General features: G+C 44.0%; 1 protein-coding gene across 1 annotated transcript in view; it reads right to left on the bottom strand.

Annotated features, from left to right (window-relative positions):
• Positions 1–2,043: 2,043 nt before the first annotated feature.
• Positions 2,044–23,833, bottom strand: part of LOC139574733 (zinc finger protein 185-like) — a 48,084-nt gene continuing 26,294 nt past the window's right edge. The window contains exons 16-20 of the mRNA XM_071399578.1: positions 13,813–13,881; positions 12,240–12,314; positions 11,896–12,027; positions 3,407–3,512; positions 2,044–3,155 (exon numbers count right to left, since the gene is read on the bottom strand). Of these exons, the coding sequence (XP_071255679.1) occupies positions 3,057–3,155; positions 3,407–3,512; positions 11,896–12,027; positions 12,240–12,314; positions 13,813–13,881 (481 nt within the window). The 3' untranslated portion in view covers positions 2,044–3,056. The remainder of the gene's footprint in view (positions 3,156–3,406; positions 3,513–11,895; positions 12,028–12,239; positions 12,315–13,812; positions 13,882–23,833) is intronic.

Raw genomic sequence — 23,833 nt, 5'->3', positions numbered from 1 at the left:
GCACCAAAGTACGTTCATCTCTAGGAGACAGAACGCATCTCCGTCCTGAGCGGTATGATGGCTGCGTGGTCCCATGGTGTTTATACTTGCGTACTATTGTTTGTACAGATGAACGTGGTACCTTCAGGCATTTGGAAATTGCTCCCAAGGATGAACCAGACTTGTGGAGGTCTACAATTTTTTTTCTGAGGTCTTGGCTGATTTCTTTTGATTTTCCTGTGATGTCAAGCAAAGAGGCACTGAGTTTGAAGGTAGACCTTGAAATACATCCACAGGTACACCTCCAATTGACTCAAATGATGTCAATTAGCATACCAGAAGCTTCTAAAGCCATGACATAATTTTCTGGAATTTTCCAAGCTGTTTAAAGGCACTGTCAACTTAGTGTATGTAAACTTCTGACCCACTGGAATTGTGATACAGTGAATTATAAGTGAAATAATCTGTCTGTAAACAATTGTTGGAAAAATTACTTGTGTCATGCACAAAGTAGATGTCCTAACCGACTTGCCAAAACTATAGTTTGTTAACAAGAAATGTGTGGAGTCACTGAAAAACGAGTTTTAATGACTCCAACCTAAGTGTATGTAAACTTAAGACTTCAACTGTATTTGGACATGTCAAGAGACTTGCACCCCTAAACCAGTGAGTGGGGAAAACCAGAGAGATGTGGACCAGCAATTCTTGGAGAATCTACCACAATGTTAATGAACTGTTACTGAACTAGGGAATATCAACTGTTACTGAAATAGGGAATATCAACTGTTACTGAACTAGGGAATATCAACTGTTACTGAACTAGGGAATATCAACTGTTACTGAACTGGAGAAGATCAACTGTTACTGAACTAGAGAAAATCAACTGTTACTGAACTGGAGAAAATCAACTGTTACTGAACTAGAGAAGATCAACTATTACTGAACTAGAGAAAATCAACTGTTACTGAACTAGAGAAGATCAACTGTTACTGAACTGGAGAAGATCAACTGTTACTGAACTAGAGAAGATCAACTGTTACTGAACTAGAGAAGATCAACTGTTACTGAACTAGAGAAGATCAACTGTTACTGAACTGGAGAAAATCAACTGTTACTGAACTAGAGAAGATCAACTGTTACTGAACTGGAGAAGATCAACTGTTACTGAACTAGAGAAGATCAACTGTTACTGAACTAGAGAAGATCAACTGTTACTGAACTAGAGAAGTTCAACTGTTACTGAACTAGAGAAGATCAACTGTTACTGAACTAGAGAAGATCAACTGTTACTGAACTAGAGAAGATCGACTGTTACTGAACTAGAGAAAATCAACTGTTACTGAACTGGAGAAGATCAACTGTTACTGAACTGGAGAAGATCAACTGTTACTGAACTGGAGAAGATCAACTGTTACTGAACTGGAGAAGATCAACTGTTACTGAACTAGAGAAAATCAACTGTTACTGAACTGGAGAAGATCAACTGTTACTGAACTGGAGAAGATCAACTGTTACTGAACTGGAGAAGATCAACTGTTACTGAACTAGAGAAAATCAACTGTTACTGAACTGGAGAAGATCAACTGTTACTGAACTGGAGAAGATCAACTGTTACTGAACTAGAGAAGATCAACTGTTACTGAACTAGAGAAGATCAACTGTTACTGAACTGGAGAAGATCAACTGTTACTGAACTGGAGAAGATCAACTGTTACTGAACTAGAGAAGACCAACTGTTACTGAACTGGAGAAGATCAACTGTTACTGAACTGGAGAAGATCAACTGTTACTGAACTGGAGAAGATCAACTGTTACTGAACTGGAGAAGAATAATAATACAGTATAGTTTTTATGCCATCCACTTGAGGTGTTTGGTAGCCGCATCTGTGGCACCCAAGGGCCTAATGTATCTCCAAGTAACAGTTGATCATTATTTATTTTTTACCCCTCTCTGCAATGAAACACTTTGTGCAATATATTTGATATTGTTCTACAGGTCTCAAACTTGTCGCCATAACTGCTCTTTTCGACAATATTTTCAACACTCAATCATGTACAAAAATATGCTATACTCTATATTTATTTAATGTTTATGTGAATCTGTTATTATTGTTTATTGTGAGGAAAAGGCATCAGACAATTAAAAATGAAAATTTGAAAAAAATATATAGAGTTATTTACTTTGCACAGTCAAGCCTGAAATTAGGAAATTGTACCCAACTGCTAATCTACATAGCCAGTTCCCAGTTAAATCGTGTCATTACATAATAATATTTAGAGACTTTTACATACAGTTCCTTCATATTTCACAATAAATTCACAAAGTTACGACATTAAAGGTCCAATGCAGCCGTTTTTATCTCAATATCAAACCATTTCTGGGTAATTAATTACCTCGCTAAAATTGTCAAAAAGAAACAAAAATAGCTTCTAAGCAAAGCGCAATTTCTCGAAAAACTATTTTTGTAGGCCTGAGTGAGAGTCCTAACTGGACGAGCCTAATGGGAAGGATATGTAAGATGAAAACTAGTTGTTATTCGTATACCACCTGGTGATGACGCCAGGCTGGCCAAAACTCCTCCCACTAAAACAAGCAGACATTTCTGGCGTTGTTTTTCAAACAGAGCTTACACACTTAAAGAGAATTATCATAATTTTCCCAATTTCGCAGTATTATTCCCGACCTCATAGCATGGAAATACAGTATATGTAAAACATAGGAAATCACGGTTTTTGACTGCACTGGGCCTTTAAGGAGAAAAAAAGACAAAAAAAGTGGTCATTCAAATGGACGGAAGACAATATCAGTAATTTTATCATATTATTCTCTTTAAACCATAAAATAACTGCCATAGAGTTCCAGTGTTAACCTCATGCAATTCAGTAGGATCCATACAAAGGTATGAAAACAAAATCTCACACATGGAAATTCATGTCAAACTCAAGGTGCAGTGTCCCCTGTCTGTTAGCAGACGACAGGTCTTGATGGGAAAGAGCAGTTATATCAGCCATCCAGTCTTGTCACCTCTCAGTGGCCATGAAGGAAAAGAGACGAGGAGACAAGGAAAGGAAGCATCCTACAAGACTTTGGCATAGCAGCTCTCACAGTGGACTTTCCCTTTGTGCAGGAACATGTTGGACAGAAAGTCTCCCATTGGCTTACTGCAAACACCACACTGCAACAACAACAACAGCATATTGTTAATGTAACACAGCCAAGACTATATGAAGGCTTCAGCTTACTTCTAGTCTTCAATAACTATACCTGCTAGCAACACAGCTGCTATACCACTGAAACAAACACTTTTACCACTACCGCAGCCACCACAGCTGATACAGGCTCAAAGTGTACCAATAACATGATTGTAACCAGAGTATAACATGTTAATAACCAGAGTATAACATGTTAATAACCAGGTGTAGTTACCTTGAAGCATGCCGGGTGGCAGGAGATGTTGAGGTGCTCGATGGTGATCTTGGCATCGTTGCCCACCTGCTCTCCACAGTATGTACAGGCAGACGTCATGGTAGACCTAGAGGAGGGGGGAGAGGTGTTGAGCAAGGGACACAGCCTTAATCGATCAAAGCCTGTATCTACAAGTTTCCAGCCAAGGCATGACAAAATGGTATGTGTGTCGATCAAGGTTATTATAGTTTTGTGATTTAATATTTGTTTTTATTTCTATGAGTATTTGTTTTTAAATAGAACATTCGGTTTAGTTTCAGTTAGTGTTCAGACTTAATTTACTCGTCTTTATTTAGTTTCAGTTTGATAAAAATGTTTCTATATTATTTCATTTTAGTCAGGGGCGGTCCTTGTCGTTCTGCTGCTCTAGGCGAGACCAAAGAATGCAGCCCCCGCAAAACTAGAATACACCCAGTAAGCACAATGACGTTGAAAGACGAGTAAAATAGGTATTTTCCAGACGTTGAAGTTAAGTTAGTTAAGTTAAGCCTCTCTTTTAAATTGCATATTCAACAACTTACAAAAAAATTGAAGCTGAAATTGGGATTTTATTTTAGGAATAAGGCCTGTTTTTCTTTTGAAGCCAGAAGGAGGCTAGTATCAGCAACATTTATGCCTTTACTAGACTATGCAGATATTTTATATATGAATGCTTCTGCTCAGTGTTTGAGATCAATTGACACTCTTTACCATGGCACTTTGAGATTTATTTTAAACTGCAAAACCCTTACGCACCACTGCACTTTGTATACCAGGGTTGGCTGGCCTTCTCTAGTCACTCGTAGGCTCAGTCACTGGTATACTTTTATTTACAAAGCCATTTTGGGTTTACTACCTTTTAATTTGGGCATTTTTATTGTTCAGAAATGTGGTGGGTACTCTCTTCGTTCGCTGGACTTTATCCTGCTAACTGTTCCAAATGTCCGAACTGAATTTGGTAAAAGGTATTTTATGTACTCTGCCCCATCGTCTTGGAACACCTTACAAAATACTTTTAGACTGGAAGAACTTGTCCCGAGTGGTATTTTTAAATCACTGATGAAGGATTTTGAGGCTGATTCCCTGACTTGTCAATGTTTTTAATTTGCTGTTTTTGATTTTGTTATACTCTTGTGAATTCTATGGTTTTTACTAGATTACTTGTAGTTTTTCATGTTGTCTGTCTGTAATTTTTGTAATGACTTGGTGCTGCCTATCTTGGCCAGGACGCTCTTGAAAACGAGATTTTAAATCTCAATGAGCCCTTCCTGGTTAAATAAATAAATAAAATAAATAAAGTTCATTTTCGGTTCTGAATGAAAGTTGAATACTTATTTTCTGGATGTTGAAAATACATGTTTTCCAGACGTTTAAAATATGTATTTTTCTGATGTTGAAATCAGGCTCATTTTTGGTTCTGATTGAAAGTTGAAAAGATGTAATTTATAGATGTCTATGTTTGGGCCAAATAAAGGCTGTTCCAGACCGGACAAAATCTGAACCAAAAATAGACGTCTATGATTGGTTCAGATTTTGTCTGGACCGGACAAAAAAACAATGCCCCAAAACATATTCTCAAAAGGCATTGGTCAGCTCGTGCTTACTGAGGTATAGCCTACAGTGTTGCCTGAAACTGAATTGTATGAATACCCATCTATGTGGTAGGCCCACCATTTGTAAAACATTGGCTTTATTAGTCCTGATTCCTGTGACTTATCAATTTGGCTATTTAAGCTCTGAATATCAGATACCCAACTTTATCAAATCAAATCAAATCAAATCAAATGTATTAGTCACATACACATGGTTAGCAGATGTTAATGCGAGTGTAGCGAAATGCTTGTGCTTCTAGTTCCGACAATGCAGTAATAACAACAAGTAATCTAACCTAACAATTCCGCAACTACTACCTTATACACGCAAGTGTAAAGGGATAAAGAATATGTACATAAAGATATATGAATGAGTGATGGTACAGACGGCATAGGCAAGGTGCAGTAGATGGTATAGAGTACGGTATATACCTATGAGATGAGTACTGTAGGGTATGTAAACATAAAGTGGCATAGTTTAAAGTGGCTAGTGGTCCATGTATTACATAAGATGGCAAGATGCAGTAGATGATATAGAGTACAGTATATACATATACATAAGAGATGTGTAATGTAGGGTATGTAAACATTATATTAGGTGGCATTGTTTAAAGTGGCTGGTGGTACATTTTTACATAATTTCCATCAATTCCCATTTTTAAGGTGGCTGGAGCTGAGTCAGTTTGTTGGCAGCGGCCGCTAAATGTTAGTGGTGGCTGTTTAACAGTCTGATGGCCTTGAGATAGAAGCTGTTTTTCAGTCTCTCGGTCCCTGCTTGGATGCACCTGTACTGACCTCGCCTTCTGGATAATAGCGGGGTGAACAGGTAGTGGCTTGGGTGGTTGTTGTCCTTGATGATCTTTATGGCCTTCCTGTGACATCGGGTGGTGTAGGTGTCCTGGAGGGCAGGTAGTTTGCCCCGGGTGATGCGTTCTGCCGACCTCACTACCCTCTGGAGAGCCTTACGGTTGTGTGCGGAGCAGTTGCCGTACCAGGCGGTGATACAGCCCGACAGGATGCTCTCGATTGTGCATCTGTAGAAGTTTGTGAGTGCTTTTGGTGACAAGCCGAATTTCTTCAGCCTCCTGAGGTTGAAGAGGCGCTGCTGCGCTTTCTTCACAACGCTGTCTGTGTGGGTGGACCAATTCAGTTTGTCCGTGATGTGTACACCGAGGAACTTAAAACTTTCCACCTTCTCCACTACTGACCCGTCGATGTGGATAGGGGGGAGCTCCCTCTGCTGTTTCCTGAAGTCCACAATCATCTCCTTTGTTTTGTTGACGTTGAGTGTGAGGTTATTTTCCTGACACCACACTCCGAGGGCCCTCACCTCCTCCCTGTAGGCCGTCTCGTCGTTGTTGGTAATCAAGCCTACCACTGTAGTGTCGTCCGCAAACTTGATGATTGAGTTGGAGGCGTGCATGGCCACGCAGTCGTGGGTGAACAGGGAGTACAGGAGAGGGCTCAGAACGCACCCTTGTGGGGCCCCAGTGTTGAGGATCAGCGGGGTGGAGATGTTGTTACCTACCCTCACCACCTGGGGGCGGCCCGTCAGGAAGTCCAGGACCCAGTTGCACAGGGCGGGGTCGAGGCCCAGGGTCTCGAGCTTGATGACGAGTTTGGAGGGTACTATGGTGTTGAATGCTGAGCTGTAGTCGATGAACAGCATTCTCACATAGGTATTCCTCTTGTCCAGATGGGTTAGGGCAGTGTGCAGTGTGGTTGCGATTGCGTCGTCTGTGGACCTATTGGGTCGGTAAGCAAATTGGAGTGGGTCTAGGGTGTCCGGTAGGGTGGAGGTGATATGGTCCTTGACTAGTCTCTCAAAGCACTTCATGATGACGGAAGTGAGTGCTACGGGGCGGTAGTCGTTTAGCTCAGTTACCTTAGCTTTCTTGGGAACAGGAACAATGGTGGCCCTCTTGAAGCATGTGGGAACAGCAGACTGGGCTAAGGATTGATTGAATATGTCCGTAAACACACCAGCCAGCTGGTCTGCGCATGCTCTGAGGACGCGGCTGGGAATGCCGTCTGGGCCTGCAGCCTTGCGAGGGTTAACACGTTTAAATGTTTTACTCACCTCGGCTGCAGTGAAGGAGAGCCCGCAGGTTTTGGTAGTGGGCCGTGTCAGTGGCACTGTATTATCCTCAAAGCGGGCAAAAAAGGTATTTAGCCTGTCTGGGAGCAAGACATCCTGATCCGCGACGGGGCTGCTTTTCTTTTTGTAATCCGTGATAGACTGTAGACCCTGCCACATACCCCTTGTGTCTGAGCTGTTGAATTGCGATTCAATTTTGTCTCTGTACTGGGACTTAGCCTGTTTGATAGCCTTGCGGAGAGAATAGCTACACTGTGTGTATTCGGTCATGTTTCCGGTCACCTTGCCCTGGTTAAAAGCAGTGGTTCGCGCTTTCAGTTTCACGCGAATGCTGCCGTTAATCCACGGTTTCTGGTTTAGGAATGTTTTAATCGTTGCTCTGGGTACGACATCGTCAATGCACTTCCTAATGAACTCGCTCACCGAATCTGCATATTCATCATTGTTGTTGTTGGACGCCGTGCGGAACATATTCCAATCCGCGTGATCAAAGCAGTCTTGAAGCGTGGATTCAGATTGGTCGGACCAGCGTTGAACAGACCTGAGCGCGGGAGCTTGTAGTTTTAATTTCTGTTTGTAGGCTGGAATCAACAAAATGGAATCGTGGTCAGCTTTTCCGAAAGGAGGGCGGGGGAGGGCCTTATATGCGTCGCGGAAGTTAGTATAACAATGGTCCAGAGTTCTGCCAGCCCTGGTCGGACAATCGATGTGCTGATAGAATTTAGGGAGTTTTGTTTTTAGATTAGCCTTGTTAAAATCCCCAGCTACGATGAATGCAGCCTCAGGGTGTGTGGTTTCCAGTTTACAGAGAGTCAGATAGAGTTCGTTCAGGGCCATCGATGTGTCTGCTTGGGGGGGAATATATACGGCTGTGATTATGACCGAAGTGAATTCCCTTGGTAGATAATGCGGTCTACATTTGATTGTGAGGAGTTCTAGATCAGGTGAACAGAATGACTTTAGTTCCTGAGTGTTGTTATGATGGTCACACCACGTCTCGTTAATCATGAGGCATACCCCCCCGCCCCTCTTCTTACCAGAAAGATGTATGTTTCTGTCTGCGCGATGCGTGAAGAAACCAGCTGGCTGCACCGACTCCGTTAGCGTCTTTTCAGTTAGCCATGTTTCCGTGAAGCAGAGCACGTTGCAATCCCTGATGTCTCTCTCGAATGTTACCCGTGCTCGGATTTCATCGACCTTATTCTCAAGAGACTGGACATTGGCGAGTAGTATGCTAGGGAGTGGAGCGCGATGTGCTCGTCTCCGAAGCCTGACCAGGAGACCGCTACGTTTGCCCCTTTTTCGGCGTCGTGTAGCTTCGCCGGCTGGGATCAGGTCCATTGTATTGGGTGGAAGGCAAGACACTGGATCCGTTTCGGGAAAGTCATATTCCTGGTAGGAAGGGTGGTTAGTTGACGTTAATCGTATATTCAGTAGTTCCTCCCGGCTGTATGTAATGAAACTTAAGATCACCCGGGGTACCAATGTAAGAAATAACACATAGAAAAACAAAATACTGCATATTTTCCAAGGAACGCGAAGCGAGGCAGCCATCCTGTTCGGCGCCGGAAGAGTCAATGTCAGGAGTTATCGTGAGCCTATTTGCAATGTATTTACACAGCAGGAAATGCAGAAGTATTTTCTTTTTGTCTATGATCAGCTTGTCAAAAATGTATAGATACAAACTTGAAACCACTGATCATGACAATGAAGTGACTCCTAGACAACAGTTGAGTGTCCCATTCCATATTGTCCATTTTACCTGTCCTGTTTTTAGAATATGTTGTTTGTTAACATGACAGCGCATTTGTTTATTTGATTGGGCGCCATTTAGGTTAGGCTATTAATTTCGATCGGAGAAACCTGCATGATGTAAAAAGTGTCCGTCTCATTACATTTGCCATCCATTTTATCTCCAGCCTGTAGGCTACAGAAAAGGCCACATACTTTTTCTATCATATCCTATATCTGCTACATGATTTATGTTCATTTTTTTTGACGTAACGTTGGGGGAGAACCGCAGCGATGCATCTCTCCAGCAGCACCCTGGAGAAACGAGCTGGGAATGAACAAGATAAATATGTTGCGCTCCTGCCTTTGACAAAGTGGGCACTGTTTATAACAGGGCAGCATCAGCGCTCACCTAAAAAGCCCATATGCCACTGGTTGAGAGAAATTGTCATTCGGTATAATTATGTTTGGTTTTATGTGTTGTTGGAGGTGCATCTTGGTCAGTTTAGCTGAGAAAATGCCGCCCTCGTCAGTCTACCGCAACAGGCGGCCGCCTAATCCTGCCTAATGAGCAGGCCGGCCCGGGGTTTTAGTGGGAGGCTAGAAGCCATGTATGTGTCACTTCCTGCCACTGGGGGCAGTAATACATAAGATGATGGGCCAGGACCATAGACTTGGATAGACATAACATCTCTGTATCTCTGTCATGATGGTGTCTGCGAGGGCATGGGCAGCACCATTGAGGCCATCTCCATCTTGAAATAGTCAATTTTCTAGTTCAAAAAGTAAAATTAATTTGCTGATCCCGCCTGATGACCCGGCTGTCACGACTCCAACCGGGTCAGCAGGTCATGCCAACCGGGTCATCAGGTCATGCCAACCGGGTCATCAGGTCATGCCAACCGGGTCATCAGGTCATGCCAACCGGGTCATCAAGTCATGCCAACCGGGTCATCAGGTCATGCCAACCGGGTCATCAGGTCATGCCAACCGGGTCATCAGGTCATGCCAACCGGGTCATCAGGTCATGCCAACCGGGTCATCAGGTCATGCCAACCGGGTCATCAGGTCATGCCAACCGGGTCATCAGGAGGGATCAGCTAATGAAGTTGGAAGTCCCGCCCAGTTGACTAAATCAACATTTAGAAAATACTCAATGGCGCTACCTATGCTAACACTGGCTTTTGGTCACCTCAGGACTCCATACAACTCCACGGCCAGGACATAGGATTGGTTAGGTTCAAATATTAAAACAATCCTAATGTGACTTGGATTTAAAGGACAAACGGCTAGACTGGCGCAAGAAATATGGTGGAAGGAAAGGCTCTTGCCAATGTTTACACCAATCCAATGCTTTTTTAACTTTAGTAGTAGATGTAAGAAAATCATGTACCTTGATATTTATCTGACAGTAAGTGAGAGAGGAAAAAACAACAAATTAAATCGTGGCACATTTGACATAATGTAATATTAAACATGTATCACTGAGTAAGCCCTTCCAATAGGTTTAATACAAACAGCTGCAAGCAACAGCAGCAAAAACATAAGCAATACAACACTTCTTCACAAATCTATACGTTCACAGCCAGCCTGTGTGTGTATCAGTTCACAGCCAGCCTGTGTGTGTATCAGTTCACAGCCAGCCTGTGTGTGTATCAGTTCACAGCCAGCCTGTGTGTGTATCAGTTCACAGCCAGCCTGTGTGTGTATCAGTTCACAGCCAGCCTGTGTCTGTATCAGTTCACAGCCAGCCTGTGTGTGTATCAGTTCACAGCCAGCCTGTGTGTGTATCAGTTCACAGCCAGCCTGATTGCGTGGGTGTTTTATTTTTTTCTTCTATTCAACCAAACAAGATGTTCTGGTTTAGAAAGCTTGGGATGCAGGGGCAGAAACCAGATCCAGTCCCACAGGGCACAGCTTTGGATAAACAAACACCCTTGCCTCTGTAAACATGCCCTCCTTTACCTCTTCCAGGTATTTCCACACCTCACACAAGGCACTTAATGCCCTGCCAGGTTGATCCTCCGGCTGGGCAGTGACCTCAGACACAGTCTTCAATGCGAGGAAGCTATTGTTCTGATGCACTGTGGTCTAGATGCTTGCTGAATTCATTTTGCTGGGATCTTACTGGGGTCCTGCTGCTCCACGGCTGTACTCTCTGATTTGCTGAAGTACAAAAGACTCTGCTTCCCTTATCAGTGTCTTCATCTCTGTTGAGCAAAGTGCCAGAGACACTCTTGGGTCCATCAGGCAAGCTGCTGCAGGGGTTGGATTGAAGTTGGCTGCCAGAGGACTCAGTATGCATGCGAAGTGCTCACGCAGTGTCTTCAGGAGGACCTGTGCCAACTGTTTTGCAACAGTAGTGACTGCAAGTGTGCCTCAAGGTTGAAAAGACACGACACCACATCAGACAGCGACTGGCTGTCAGTTTGAAGTTGGTCGGTGTGGACGGCTCCAGCAACTTCACAAGCTGCTCTAGCTTGGCCCAGTCACGCTCCATGCTCGCCCTCTGATTTCATCCCTGTTAGCTAGTGACAGTGATGCACAAGCTAGGCCTATTTGAAACATCGGCATCTACTGGAAGCTTTTGCCCGCAAGATTCAGAAGCTCGGAAATCCCATTAGGAAAAAAAGCTTGAAAACCCCATTTGATTTTTGCACAAGGTTAAGATGAAAACACCTAAACCAAAACATAATTTGATAGTTTTTATTTAATTTTTGCAGTCAAAGAAAGTTTTTCAAATGTTTTTCGTTAAAAAAATTATTTCAGTTTACTAAATCGATTTCCCAACTATAGTTTTATATTAGTTTCAGTTTTTGTTGACTATAATAACCTTGGTGTCCATACCACTTGCTGTTTGCCGATCTGAAGGAACCAGATATGCGTAAGCAATAAAGTTTGATTTGAATATGATGATGATCCCACTCCACCCAGCTAACCTTGTAGCTTCCTTCTGCCATGTTGATTACACCTATCTGGGTTCCTTCAGATTTCAACAACAAGGGCCTAGGGGTTGTCTTCAAACTGGGGCTTGGACAAAGTATTGTTACCTGGTGTAAGAGGAGGGACTACTGTAGGAATGGCTGGTAGAACTAGACGATACATAGTCAGGATCATTGTCTCTAGTATTGTGCTTGGTTAGATCTGTAACGTCCACGTACTCCTTCAGATACACAAAACACCTGAGGGAGGAGAGAGAGGCAATGAAAGAGAGAGAGGGAATGAAAGAGAGAGAGGGAATGCAAGAGAGAGAGAGGCAATGAAAGAGAGAGGAGGGGTAGAGGGTCACAAATAGTAACCATCACATGATAGTAACCATCACTACTAGGCTAATGGTTATAACTAACTCTACTTCCAAAGTTATACCCCCACATCCTTCTCATGATTCACTCACTTCTTGGACTCGGTGTCTGGTGACTTGGGTCTCTGGTTGGCAGAACTGTCCAAGGTCCTGGAGTAGGATCTAGAACTAGAGGAAATAATACTGTATATCAGACAGCGTGTCATTATGGGGTGAAATAGAACATAGCAGAGAAATAGAATGGGACAGAAAAACGCAGGATAGACTATACTGGTATGTCTATGAGTAGTACCAGAGAGGATTGATACAGAGGACAGGCTAGCTACTATGACCCTCACAGTTTCTCCTGATTAACCTGGATGTACTATGACCCTCACAGTTTCTCCTGATTAACCTGGATGTACTATGACCCTCACAGTTTCTCCTGATTAACCTGGATGTACTATGACTCTCACAGTTTCTCCTGATTAACCTGGATGTACTATGACCCTCACAGTTTCTCCTGATTAACCTGGATGTACTATGACCCTCACAGTTTCTCCTGGATATACCTTTAGTACCCCCAATATCACATGTATTTGATTTCCTATCTTACTACCAATAGATTCCTTGTCACTTCTTCTTCTTCTAACTTGTCACTTCTTCTTCTAACTTGTCACTTCTTCTTCTAACTTGTCACTTCTTCTAACTTGTCACTTCTTCTTCTTCTAACTTGTCACTTCTTCTTCTTCTAACTTGTCACTTCTTCTTCTAACTTGTCACTTCTTCTTCTAACTTGTCACTTCTTCTAACTTGTCACTTCTTCTTCTTCTAACTTGTCACTTCTTCTAACTTGTCACTTCTTCTTCTAACTTGTCACTTCTTCTTCTAACTTGTCACTTCTTCTAACTTGTCACTTCTTCTAACTTGTCACTTCTTCTTCTAACTTGTCACTTCTTCTAACTTGTCACTTCTTCTAACTTGTCACTTCTTCTCTTTCTAACTTGTCACTTCTTCTTTTTCTAACTTGTCACTTCTTCTTCTAACTTGTCACTTCTTCTCTTTCTAACTTGTCACTTCTTCTAACTTGTCACCTCTTCTCTTTCTAACTTGTCACTTCTTCTCTTTCTAACTTCTTTCTAACTTGTCACTTCTTCTAACTTGTCACTTCTTCTCTTTCTAACTTGTCACTTCTAACTTGTCACTTCTTCTAACTTGTCACTTCTTCTCTTTCTAACTTGTCACTTCTTCTCTTTCTAACTTGTCACTTCTTCTAACTTGTCACTTCTTCTAACTTGTCACTTCTTCTAACTTGTCACTTCTTCTCCTTCTAACTTGTCACTGCTTCCTCTTCTTCTAACTTGGGGATTATCTTTCTCTGGTTGCTCTACTGGCTAAGAAAGGTGTGGTCTGAAACTTCTTCACTATAGTGTTACCTTCCCTGACGACCTCTCCTCTCCTCCCATTTTAGTCACACTGCAGTTAACCATTACCTCACTCACTCTTTCATCTCTCTCTCATTCTCAGTCTCTCACTGGTATTTTTCCCTCTCTCTCCTTCCTCTCTCTCTCTCTGACATGCTTCTAACATTATGTTAGTCAATGATTAAAGACATTGTGTTGTAATATAAAGACATCAATAGGACTAAATAGTCCTATAGGGGTTGTCATATAATATAGGTACATACCTGTCCTCCTTCTCTTTATAGACAGTTGGTGCACTCCATCTATCCCATGGTGAATCACTGTCAGATGACCTACAACACACACACACCATTAAGACATCATACATACCACTCCCATAGGAAGACTCAGTAACATCATGTACTTATGTAAGGAGATCAGTTAACTAGAGATGAAAGGGAAAGTGGTAACGGGTATATATCTGACCTATAACCTATATACAGCATCAACCACTCAGCCTGTGTTCTGGTTCACTGGGCTGAGGGTGTTACTAATGGAGGTTATAGACAGAGGCTGAGGGTGTTACTAATGGAAGATATAGACAGAGGCTGAGGGTGTTACTAATGGAGGATATAGACAGATGCTGAGGGTGTTACTAATGGAGGACAGAGGCTGAGGGTGTTACTAATGGAGGTTATAGACAGAGGCTGAGGGTGTTACTAATGGAGGACAGAGGCTGAGGGTGTTACTAATGGAGGTTATAGACAGAGGCTGAGGGTGTTACTAATGGAGGACAGAGGCTGAGGGTGTTACTAATGGAGGTTATAGACAGAGGCTGAGGGTGTTACTAATGGAGGATATAGACAGAGGCTGAGGGTGTTACTAATGGAGGATATACTGTAGACAGAGGCTGAGGGTGTTACTAATGGAGGATATAGACAGAGGCTGAGGGTGTTACTAATGGAGGATATAGACAGAGGCTGAGGGTGTTACTAATGGAGGATATAGACAGAGGCTGAGGGTGTTACTAATGGAGGATATACTGTAGACAGAGGCTGAGGGTGTTACTAATGGAGGATATAGACAGAGGCTGAGGGTGTTACTAATGGAGGATATACTGTAGACAGAGGCTGAGGGTGTTACTAATGGAGGATATAGACAGAGGCTGAGGGTGTTACTAATGGAGGACAGAGGCTGAGGGTGTTACTAATGGAGGTTATAGACAGAGGCGGAGGGTGTTACTAATGGAGGTTATACTGTAGACAGAGGCTGAGGGTGTTACTAATGGAGGACAGAGGCTGAGGGTGTTACTAATGGAGGATATAGACAGAGACTGAGGGTGTTACTAATGGAGGATATAGACAGAGGCTGAGGGTGTTACTAATGGAGGATATAGACAGAGGCTGAGGGTGTTACTAATGGAGGATATACTGTAGACAGAGGCTGAGGGTGTTACTAATGGAGGACAGAGACTGAGGGTGTTACTAATGGAGGATATAGACAGAGGCTGAGGGTATTACTAATGGAGGATATAGACAGAGACTGAGGGTGTTACTAATGGAGGATATACTGTAGACAGAGGCTGAGGGTGTTACTAATGGAGGACAGAGGCTGAGGGTGTTACTAATGGAGGATATAGACAGAGGCTGAGGGTGTTACTAATGGAGGTTATAGACAGAGACTGAGGGTGTTACTAATGGAGGATATAGACAGAGGCTGAGGGTGTTACTAATGGAGGACAGAGGCTGAGGGTGTTACTAATGGAGGATATAGACAGAGGCTGAGGGTGTTACTAATGGAGGTTATACTGTAGACAGAGGCTGAGGGTGTTACTAATGGAGGATATAGACAGAGGCTGAGGGTGTTACTAATGGAGGATATAGACAGAGGCTGAGGGTGTTACTAATGGAGGATATAGACAGAGGCTGGGGGTGTTACTAATGGAGGACAGAGGCTGAGGGTGTTACTAATGGAGGTTATAGACAGAGGCTGAGGGTGTTACTAATGGAGGTTATAGACAGAGGCTGAGGGTGTTACTAATGGAGGACAGAGGCTGAGGGTGTTACTAATGGAGGATATAGACAGAGACTGAGGGTGTTACTAATGGAGGATATAGACAGAGGCTGAGGGTGTTACTAATGGAGGATATAGACAGAGGCTGAGGGTGTTACTAATGGAGGATATAGACAGAGACTGAGGGTGTTACTAATGGAGGTTATAGACAGAGACTGAGGGTGTTACTAATGGAGGTTATAGACAGAGGCTGAGGGTGTTACTAATGGAGGATATAGACAGAGGCTGAGGGTGTTACTAATGGAGGACAGAGGCTGAGGGTCTTACTAATGGAGGATATAGACAGAGGCTGAGGGTGTTACTAATGGAGGATATAGACAGAGGCTGAGGGTCTTACTAATGGAGGATATAGACAGAGGCTGAGGGTGTTACTAATGGAGGTTATAGACAGAGGCTGAGGGTGTTACTAATGGAGGACAGAGGCTGAGGGTGTTACTAATGGAGGTTATAGACAGAGGCTGAGGGTGTTACTAATGGAGGACAGAGGCTGAGGGTCTTACTAATGGAGGATATAGACAGAGGCTGAGGGTGTTACTAATGGAGGTTATAGACAGAGGCTGAGGGTGTTACTAATGGAGGACATAGACAGAGGCTGAGGGTGTTACTAATGGAGGACAGAGACTGAGGGTGTTACTAATGGAGGTTATAGACAGAGGCTGAGGGTGTTACTAATGGAGGTTATAGACAGAGGCTGAGGGTGTTACTAATGGAGGATATAGACAGAGGCTGAGGGTGTTACTAATGGAGGATATAGACAGAGGCTGAGGGTGTTACTAATGGAGGTTATAGACAGAGGCTGAGGGTGTTACTAATGGAGGATATAGACAGAGGCTGAGGGTGTTACTAATGGAGGTTATAGACAGAGGCTGAGGGTGTTACTAATGGAGGTTATAGACAGAGGCTGAGGGTCTTACTAATGGAGGATATAGACAGAGGCTGAGGGTGTTACTAATGGAGGTTATAGAAAGAGGCTGAGGGTGTTACGAATGGAGGTTATAGACAGAGGCTGAGGGTGTTACTAATGGAGGATATAGACAGAGGCTGAGGGTGTTACTAATGGAGGATATAGACAGAGGCTGAGGGTGTTACTAATGGAGGATATAGACAGAGGCTGAGGGTGTTACTAATGGAGGATATAGACAGAGGCTGAGGGTGTTACTAATGGAGGACAGAGGCTGAGGGTGTTACTAATGGAGGATATAGACAGAGGCTGAGGGTGTTACTAATGGAGGATATAGACAGAGGCTGAGGGTGTTACTAATGGAGGTTATAGACAGAGGCTGAGGGTGTTACTAATGGAGGATATAGACAGAGGCTGAGGGTGTTACTAATGGAGGTTATAGACAGAGGCTGAGGGTGTTACTAATGGAGGTTATAGACAGAGGCTGAGGGTGTTACTAATGGAGGATATAGACAGAGGCTGAGGGTGTTACTAATGGAGGACAGAGGCTGAGGGTCTTACTAATGGAGGATATAGACAGAGGCTGAGGGTGTTACTAATGGAGGTTATAGACAGAGGCTGAGGGTGTTACTAATGGAGGATATAGACAGAGGCTGAGGGTTTTACTAATGGAGGTTATAGACAGAGGCTGAGGGTGTTACTAATGGAGGTTATAGACAGAGGCTGAGGGTGTTACTAATGGAGGATATAGACAGAGGCTGAGGGTGTTACTAATGGAGGATATAGACAGAGGCTGAGGGTGTTACTAATGTAGGTTATAGACAGAGGCTGAGGGTGTTACTAATGGAGGACAGAGGCTGAGGGTGTTACTAATGGAGGATATAGACCGAGGCTGAGGGTGTTACTAATGGAGGATATAGACAGAGGCTGAGGGTGTTACTAATGGAGGACAGAGGCTGAGGGTGTTACTAATGGAGGATATAGACAGAGGCTGAGGGTGTTACTAATGGAGGTTATAGACAGAGGCTGAGGGTGTAACTAATGGAGGATATAGACAGAGGCTGAGGGTGTTACTAATGGAGGATATAGACAGAGGCTGAGGGTGTTACTAATGGAGGACAGAGGCTGAGGGTCTTACTAATGGAGGATATAGACAGAGGCTGAGGGTGTTACTAATGGAGGTTATAGAAAGAGGCTGAGGGTGTTACTAATGGAGGATATAGACAGAGGCTGAGGGTGTTACTAATGGAGGATATAGACAGAGGCTGAGGGTGTTACTAATGGAGGACAGAGGCTGAGGGTGTTACTAATGGAGGATATAGACAGAGGCTGAGGGTGTTACTAATGGAGGACAGAGGCTGAGGGTGTTACTAATGGAGGATATAGACAGAGGCTGAGGGTGTTACTAATGGAGGTTATAGACAGAGACTGAGGGTGTTACTAATGGAGGATATAGACAGAGGCTGAGGGTGTTACTAATGGAGGATATAGACAGAGGCTGAGGGTGTTACTAATGGAGGATATAGACAGAGGCTGAGGGTGTTACTAATGGAGGTTATAGACAGAGGCTGATGGTGTTACTAATGGAGGTCATAGACAGAGGCTGAGGGTGTTACTAATGGAGGATATAGACAGAGGCTGAGGGTGTTACTAATGGAGGATATAGACAGAGGCTGAGGGTGTTACTAATGGAGGATATAGACAGAGGCTGAGGGTGTTACTAATGGAGGATATAGACAGAGGCTGAGGGTGTTACTAATGGAGGATATAGACAGAGGCTGAGGGTGTTACTAATGGAGGTTATAGACAGAGGCTGAGGGTGTTACTAATGGAGGTTATAGACAGAGACTGAGGGTGTTACTAATGGAGGATATAGACAGAGGCTGAGGGTGTTACTAATGGAGGTTATAGACAGAGGCTGAGGGTGTTACTAATGGAGGTTATAGACAGAGGCTGAGGGTGTTACTAATGGAGGATATAGACAGAGGCTGAGGGTGTTACTAATGGAGGACAGAGGCTGAGGGTCTTACTAATGGAGGATATAGACAGAGACTGAGGGTGTTACTAATGGAGGACAGTGACTGAGGGTGTTACTAATGGAGGATATAGACAGAGACTGAGGGTGTTACTAATGGAGGATATAGACAGAGGCTGAGGGTCTTACTAATGGAGGACAGAGGCTGAGGGTGTTACTAATGGAGGATATAGACAGAGGCTGAGGGTGTTACTAATGGAGGATACAGACAGAGGCTGAGGGTGTTACTAATGGAGGATATAGACAGAGGCTGAGGGTGTTACTAATGGAGGATATAGACAGAGGCTGAGGGTGTTACTAATGGAGGTTATAGACAGAGGCTGAGGGTGTTACTAATGGAGGTTATAGACAGAGACTGAGGGTGTTACTAATGGAGGATATAGACAGAGGCTGAGGGTGTTACTAATGGAGGTTATAGACAGAGGCTGAGGGTGTTACTAATGGAGGTTATAGACAGAGGCTGAGGGTGTTACTAATGGAGGATATAGACAGAGGCTGAGGGTGTTACTAATGGAGGACAGAGGCTGAGGGTCTTACTAATGGAGGATATAGACAGAGACTGAGGGTGTTACTAATGGAGGACAGAGACTGAGGGTGTTACTAATGGAGGATATAGACAGAGACTGAGGGTGTTACTAATGGAGGATATAGACAGAGGCTGAGGGTCTTACTAATGGAGGACAGAGGCTGAGGGTGTTACTAATGGAGGATATAGACAGAGGCTGAGGGTGTTACTAATGGAGGATATAGACAGAGGCTGAGGGTGTTACTAATGGAGGATATACTGTAGACAGAGGCTGAGGGTGTTACTAATGGAGGACAGAGGCTGAGGGTGTTACTAATGGAGGATATAGACAGAGGCTGAGGGTCTTACTAATGGAGGATATAGACAGAGGCTGAGGGTGTTACTAATGGAGGATATAGACAGAGGCTGAGGGTGTTACTAATGGAGGATATAGACAGAGGCTGAGGGTGTTACTAATGGAGGTTATACTGTAGACAGAGGCTGAGGGTCTTACTAATGGAGGATATAGACAGAGGCTGAGGGTGTTACTAATGGAGGATATAGACAGAGGCTGAGGGTGTTACTAATGGAGGATATAGACAGAGGCTGGGGGTGTTACTAATGGAGGATATACTGTAGACAGAGGCTGAGGGTGTTACTAATGGAGGATGTAGACAGAGGCTGAGGGTGTTACTAATGGAGGACATAAAAAGAGGCTGAGTGTGTTACTAATGGAGGATATAGACAGAGGCTGAGGGTGTTACTAATGGAGGACATAGAAAGAGGCTGAGGGTGTTACTAATGGAGGATATAGACAGAGGCTGAGGGTGTTACTAATGGAGGTTATAGACAGAGGCTGAGGGTGTTACTAATGGAGGATATAGAAAGAGGCTGAGGGTGTTACTAATGGAGGACAGAGGCTGAGGGTGTTACTAATGGAGGACATAGAAAGAGGCTGAGTGTGTTACTAATGGAGGATATAGACAGAGGCTGAGGGTGTTACTAATGGAGGACATAGAAAGAGGCTGAGGGTGTTACTAATGGAGGATATAGACAGAGGCTGAGGGTGTTACTAATGGAGGTTATAGACAGAGGCTGAGGGTGTTACTAATGGAGGATATAGAAAGAGGCTGAGGGTGTTACTAATGGAGGACAGAGGCTGAGGGTGTTACTAATGGAGGTTATAGACAGAGGCTGAGGGTGTTACTAATGGAGGTTATAGACAGAGGCTGAGGGTGTTACTAATGGAGGACAGAGGCTGAGGGTGTAACTAATGGAGGTTATAGACAGAGGCTGAGGGTGTTACTAATGGAGGTTATAGACAGAGGCTGAGGGTGTTACTAATGGAGGTTATAGACAGAGGCTGAGGGTGTTACTAATGGAGGACAGAGGCTGAGGGTGTTACTAATGGAGGACAGAGGCTGAGGGTGTTACTAATGGAGGACAGAGGCTGAGGGTGTTACTAATGGAGGTTATAGACAGAGGCTGAGGGTGTTACTAATGGAGGATATAGACAGAGGCTGAGGGTGTTACTAATGGAGGACAGAGGCTGAGGGTGTTACTAATGGAGGATATAGACAGAGACTGAGGGTGTTACTAATGGAGGACAGAGACTGAGGGTGTTACTAATGGAGGATATAGACAGAGGCTGAGGGTGTTACTAATGGAGGATATAGACAGAGACTGAGGGTGTTACTAATGGAGGATATACTGTAGACAGAGGCTGAGGGTGTTACTAATGGAGGACAGAGGCTGAGGGTGTTACTAATGGAGGATATAGACAGAGGCTGAGGGTCTTACTAATGGAGGATATAGACAGAGGCTGAGGGTGTTACTAATGGAGGATATAGACAGAGGCTGAGGGTGTTACTAATGGAGGATATAGACAGAGGCTGAGGGTGTTACTAATGGAGGTTATACTGTAGACAGAGGCTGAGGGTCTTACTAATGGAGGATATAGACAGAGGCTGAGGGTGTTACTAATGGAGGATATAGACAGAGGCTGAGGGTGTTACTAATGGAGGATATAGACAGAGGCTGAGGGTGTTACTAGTGGAGGATATACTGTAGACAGAGGCTGAGGGTGTTACTAATGGAGGTTATAGACAGAGGCTGAGGGTGTTACTAATGGAGGATATAGACAGAGGCTGAGGGTGTTACTAATGGAGGTTATAGACAGAGGCTGAGGGTGTTACTAATGGAGGTTATAGACAGAGGCTGAGGGTCTTACTAATGGAGGATATAGACAGAGGCTGAGGGTGTTACTAATGGAGGTTATAGAAAGAGGCTGAGGGTGTTACGAATGGAGGTTATAGACAGAGGCTGAGGGTGTTACTAATGGAGGATATAGACAGAGGCTGAGGGTGTTACTAATGGAGGATATAGATAGAGGCTGAGGGTGTTACTAATGGAGGATATAGACAGAGGCTGAGGGTGTTACTAATGGAGGATATAGACAGAGGCTGAGGGTGTTACTAATGGAGGACAGAGGCTGAGGGTGTTACTAATGGAGGATATAGACAGAGGCTGAGGGTGTTACTAATGGAGGATATAGACAGAGGCTGAGGGTGTTACTAATGGAGGTTATAGACAGAGGCTGAGGGTGTTACTAATGGAGGATATAGACAGAGGCTGAGGGTGTTACTAATGGAGGTTATAGACAGAGGCTGAGGGTGTTACTAAGGGAGGGTATAGACAGAGGCTGAGGGTGTTACTAATGGAGGATATAGACAGAGGCTGAGGGTGTTACTAATGGAGGACAGAGGCTGAGGGTCTTACTAATGGAGGATATAGACAGAGGCTGAGGGTGTTACTAATGGAGGTTATAGACAGAGGCTGAGGGTGTTACTAATGGAGGATATAGACAGAGGCTGAGGGTTTTACTAATGGAGGTTATAGACAGAGGCTGAGGGTGTTACTAATGGAGGTTATAGACAGAGGCTGAGGGTGTTACTAATGGAGGATATAGACAGAGGCTGAGGGTGTTACTAATGGAGGATATAGACAGAGGCTGAGGGTGTTACTAATGGAGGTTATAGACAGAGGCTGAGGGTGTTACTAATGGAGGACAGAGGCTGAGGGTGTTACTAATGGAGGATATAGACAGAGGCTGAGGGTGTTACTAATGGAGGATATAGACAGAGGCTGAGGGTGTTACTAATGGAGGACAGAGGCTGAGGGTGTTACTAATGGAGGATATAGACAGAGGCTGAGGGTGTTACTAATGGAGGTTATAGACAGAGGCTGAGGGTGTAACTAATGGAGGATATAGACAGAGGCTGAGGGTGTTACTAATGGAGGATATAGACAGAGGCTGAGGGTGTTACTAATGGAGGATATAGACAGAGGCTGAGGGTGTTACTAATGGAGGACAGAGGCTGAGGGTCTTACTAATGGAGGATATAGACAGAGGCTGAGGGTGTTACTAATGGAGGTTATAGAAAGAGGCTGAGGGTGTTACTAATGGAGAACAGAGGCTGAGGGTGTTACTAATGGAGGTTATAGACAGAGACTGAGGGTGTTACTAATGGAGGTTATAGACAGAGGCTGAGGGTGTTACTAATGGAGGATATAGACAGAGGCTGAGGGTGTTACTAATGGAGGATATAGACAGAGGCTGAGGGTGTTACTAATGGAGGACAGAGGCTGAGGGTGTTACTAATGGAGGATATAGACAGAGGCTGAGGGTGTTACTAATGGAGGACAGAGGCTGAGGGTGTTACTAATGGAGGATATAGACAGAGGCTGAGGGTGTTACTAATGGAGGTTATAGACAGAGACTGAGGGTGTTACTAATGGAGGATATAGACAGAGGCTGAGGGTGTTACTAATGGAGGATATAGACAGAGGCTGAGGGTGTTACTAATGGAGGATATAGACAGAGGCTGAGGGTGTTACTAATGGAGGTTATAGACAGAGGCTGAGGGTGTTACTAATGGAGGTCATAGACAGAGGCTGAGGGTGTTACTAATGGAGGATATAGACAGAGGCTGAGGGTGTTACTAATGGAGGATATAGACAGAGGCTGAGGGTGTTACTAATGGAGGATATAGACAGAGGCTGAGGGTGTTACTAATGGAGGATATAGACAGAGGCTGAGGGTGTTACTAATGGAGGATATAGACAGAGGCTGAGGGTGTTACTAATGGAGGTTATAGACAGAGGCTGAGGGTGTTACTAATGGAGGTTATAGACAGAGGCTGAGGGTGTTACTAATGGAGGATATAGACAGAGGCTGAGGGTGTTACTAATGGAGGACAGAGGCTGAGGGTCTTACTAATGGAGGATATAGACAGAGACTGAGGGTGTTACTAATGGAGGACAGAGACTGAGGGTGTTACTAATGGAGGATATAGACAGAGACTGAGGGTGTTACTAATGGAGGATATAGACAGAGGCTGAGGGTCTTACTAATGGAGGACAGAGGCTGAGGGTGTTACTAATGGAGGATATAGACAGAGGCTGAGGGTGTTACTAATGGAGGATATAGACAGAGACTGAGGGTGTTACTAATGGAGGATATACTGTAGACAGAGGCTGAGGGTGTTACTAATGGAGGACAGAGGCTGAGGGTGTTACTAATGGAGGATATAGACAGAGGCTGAGGGTGTTACTAATGGAGGATATAGACAGAGGCTGAGGGTGTTACTAATGGAGGATATAGACAGAGGCTGAGGGTGTTACTAATGGAGGATATAGACAGAGGCTGAGGGTGTTACTAATGGAGGTTATACTGTAGACAGAGGCTGAGGGTCTTACTAATGGAGGATATAGACAGAGGCTGAGGGTGTT

Source organism: Salvelinus alpinus, chromosome 4, assembly GCF_045679555.1.
Source record: "Salvelinus alpinus chromosome 4, SLU_Salpinus.1, whole genome shotgun sequence".
Lineage (NCBI taxonomy): Eukaryota > Metazoa > Chordata > Actinopteri > Salmoniformes > Salmonidae > Salvelinus > Salvelinus alpinus.
The sequence above is the reverse complement of the archived record's forward strand: the minus strand, read 5'-3'. Positions and strand labels throughout refer to the sequence as shown.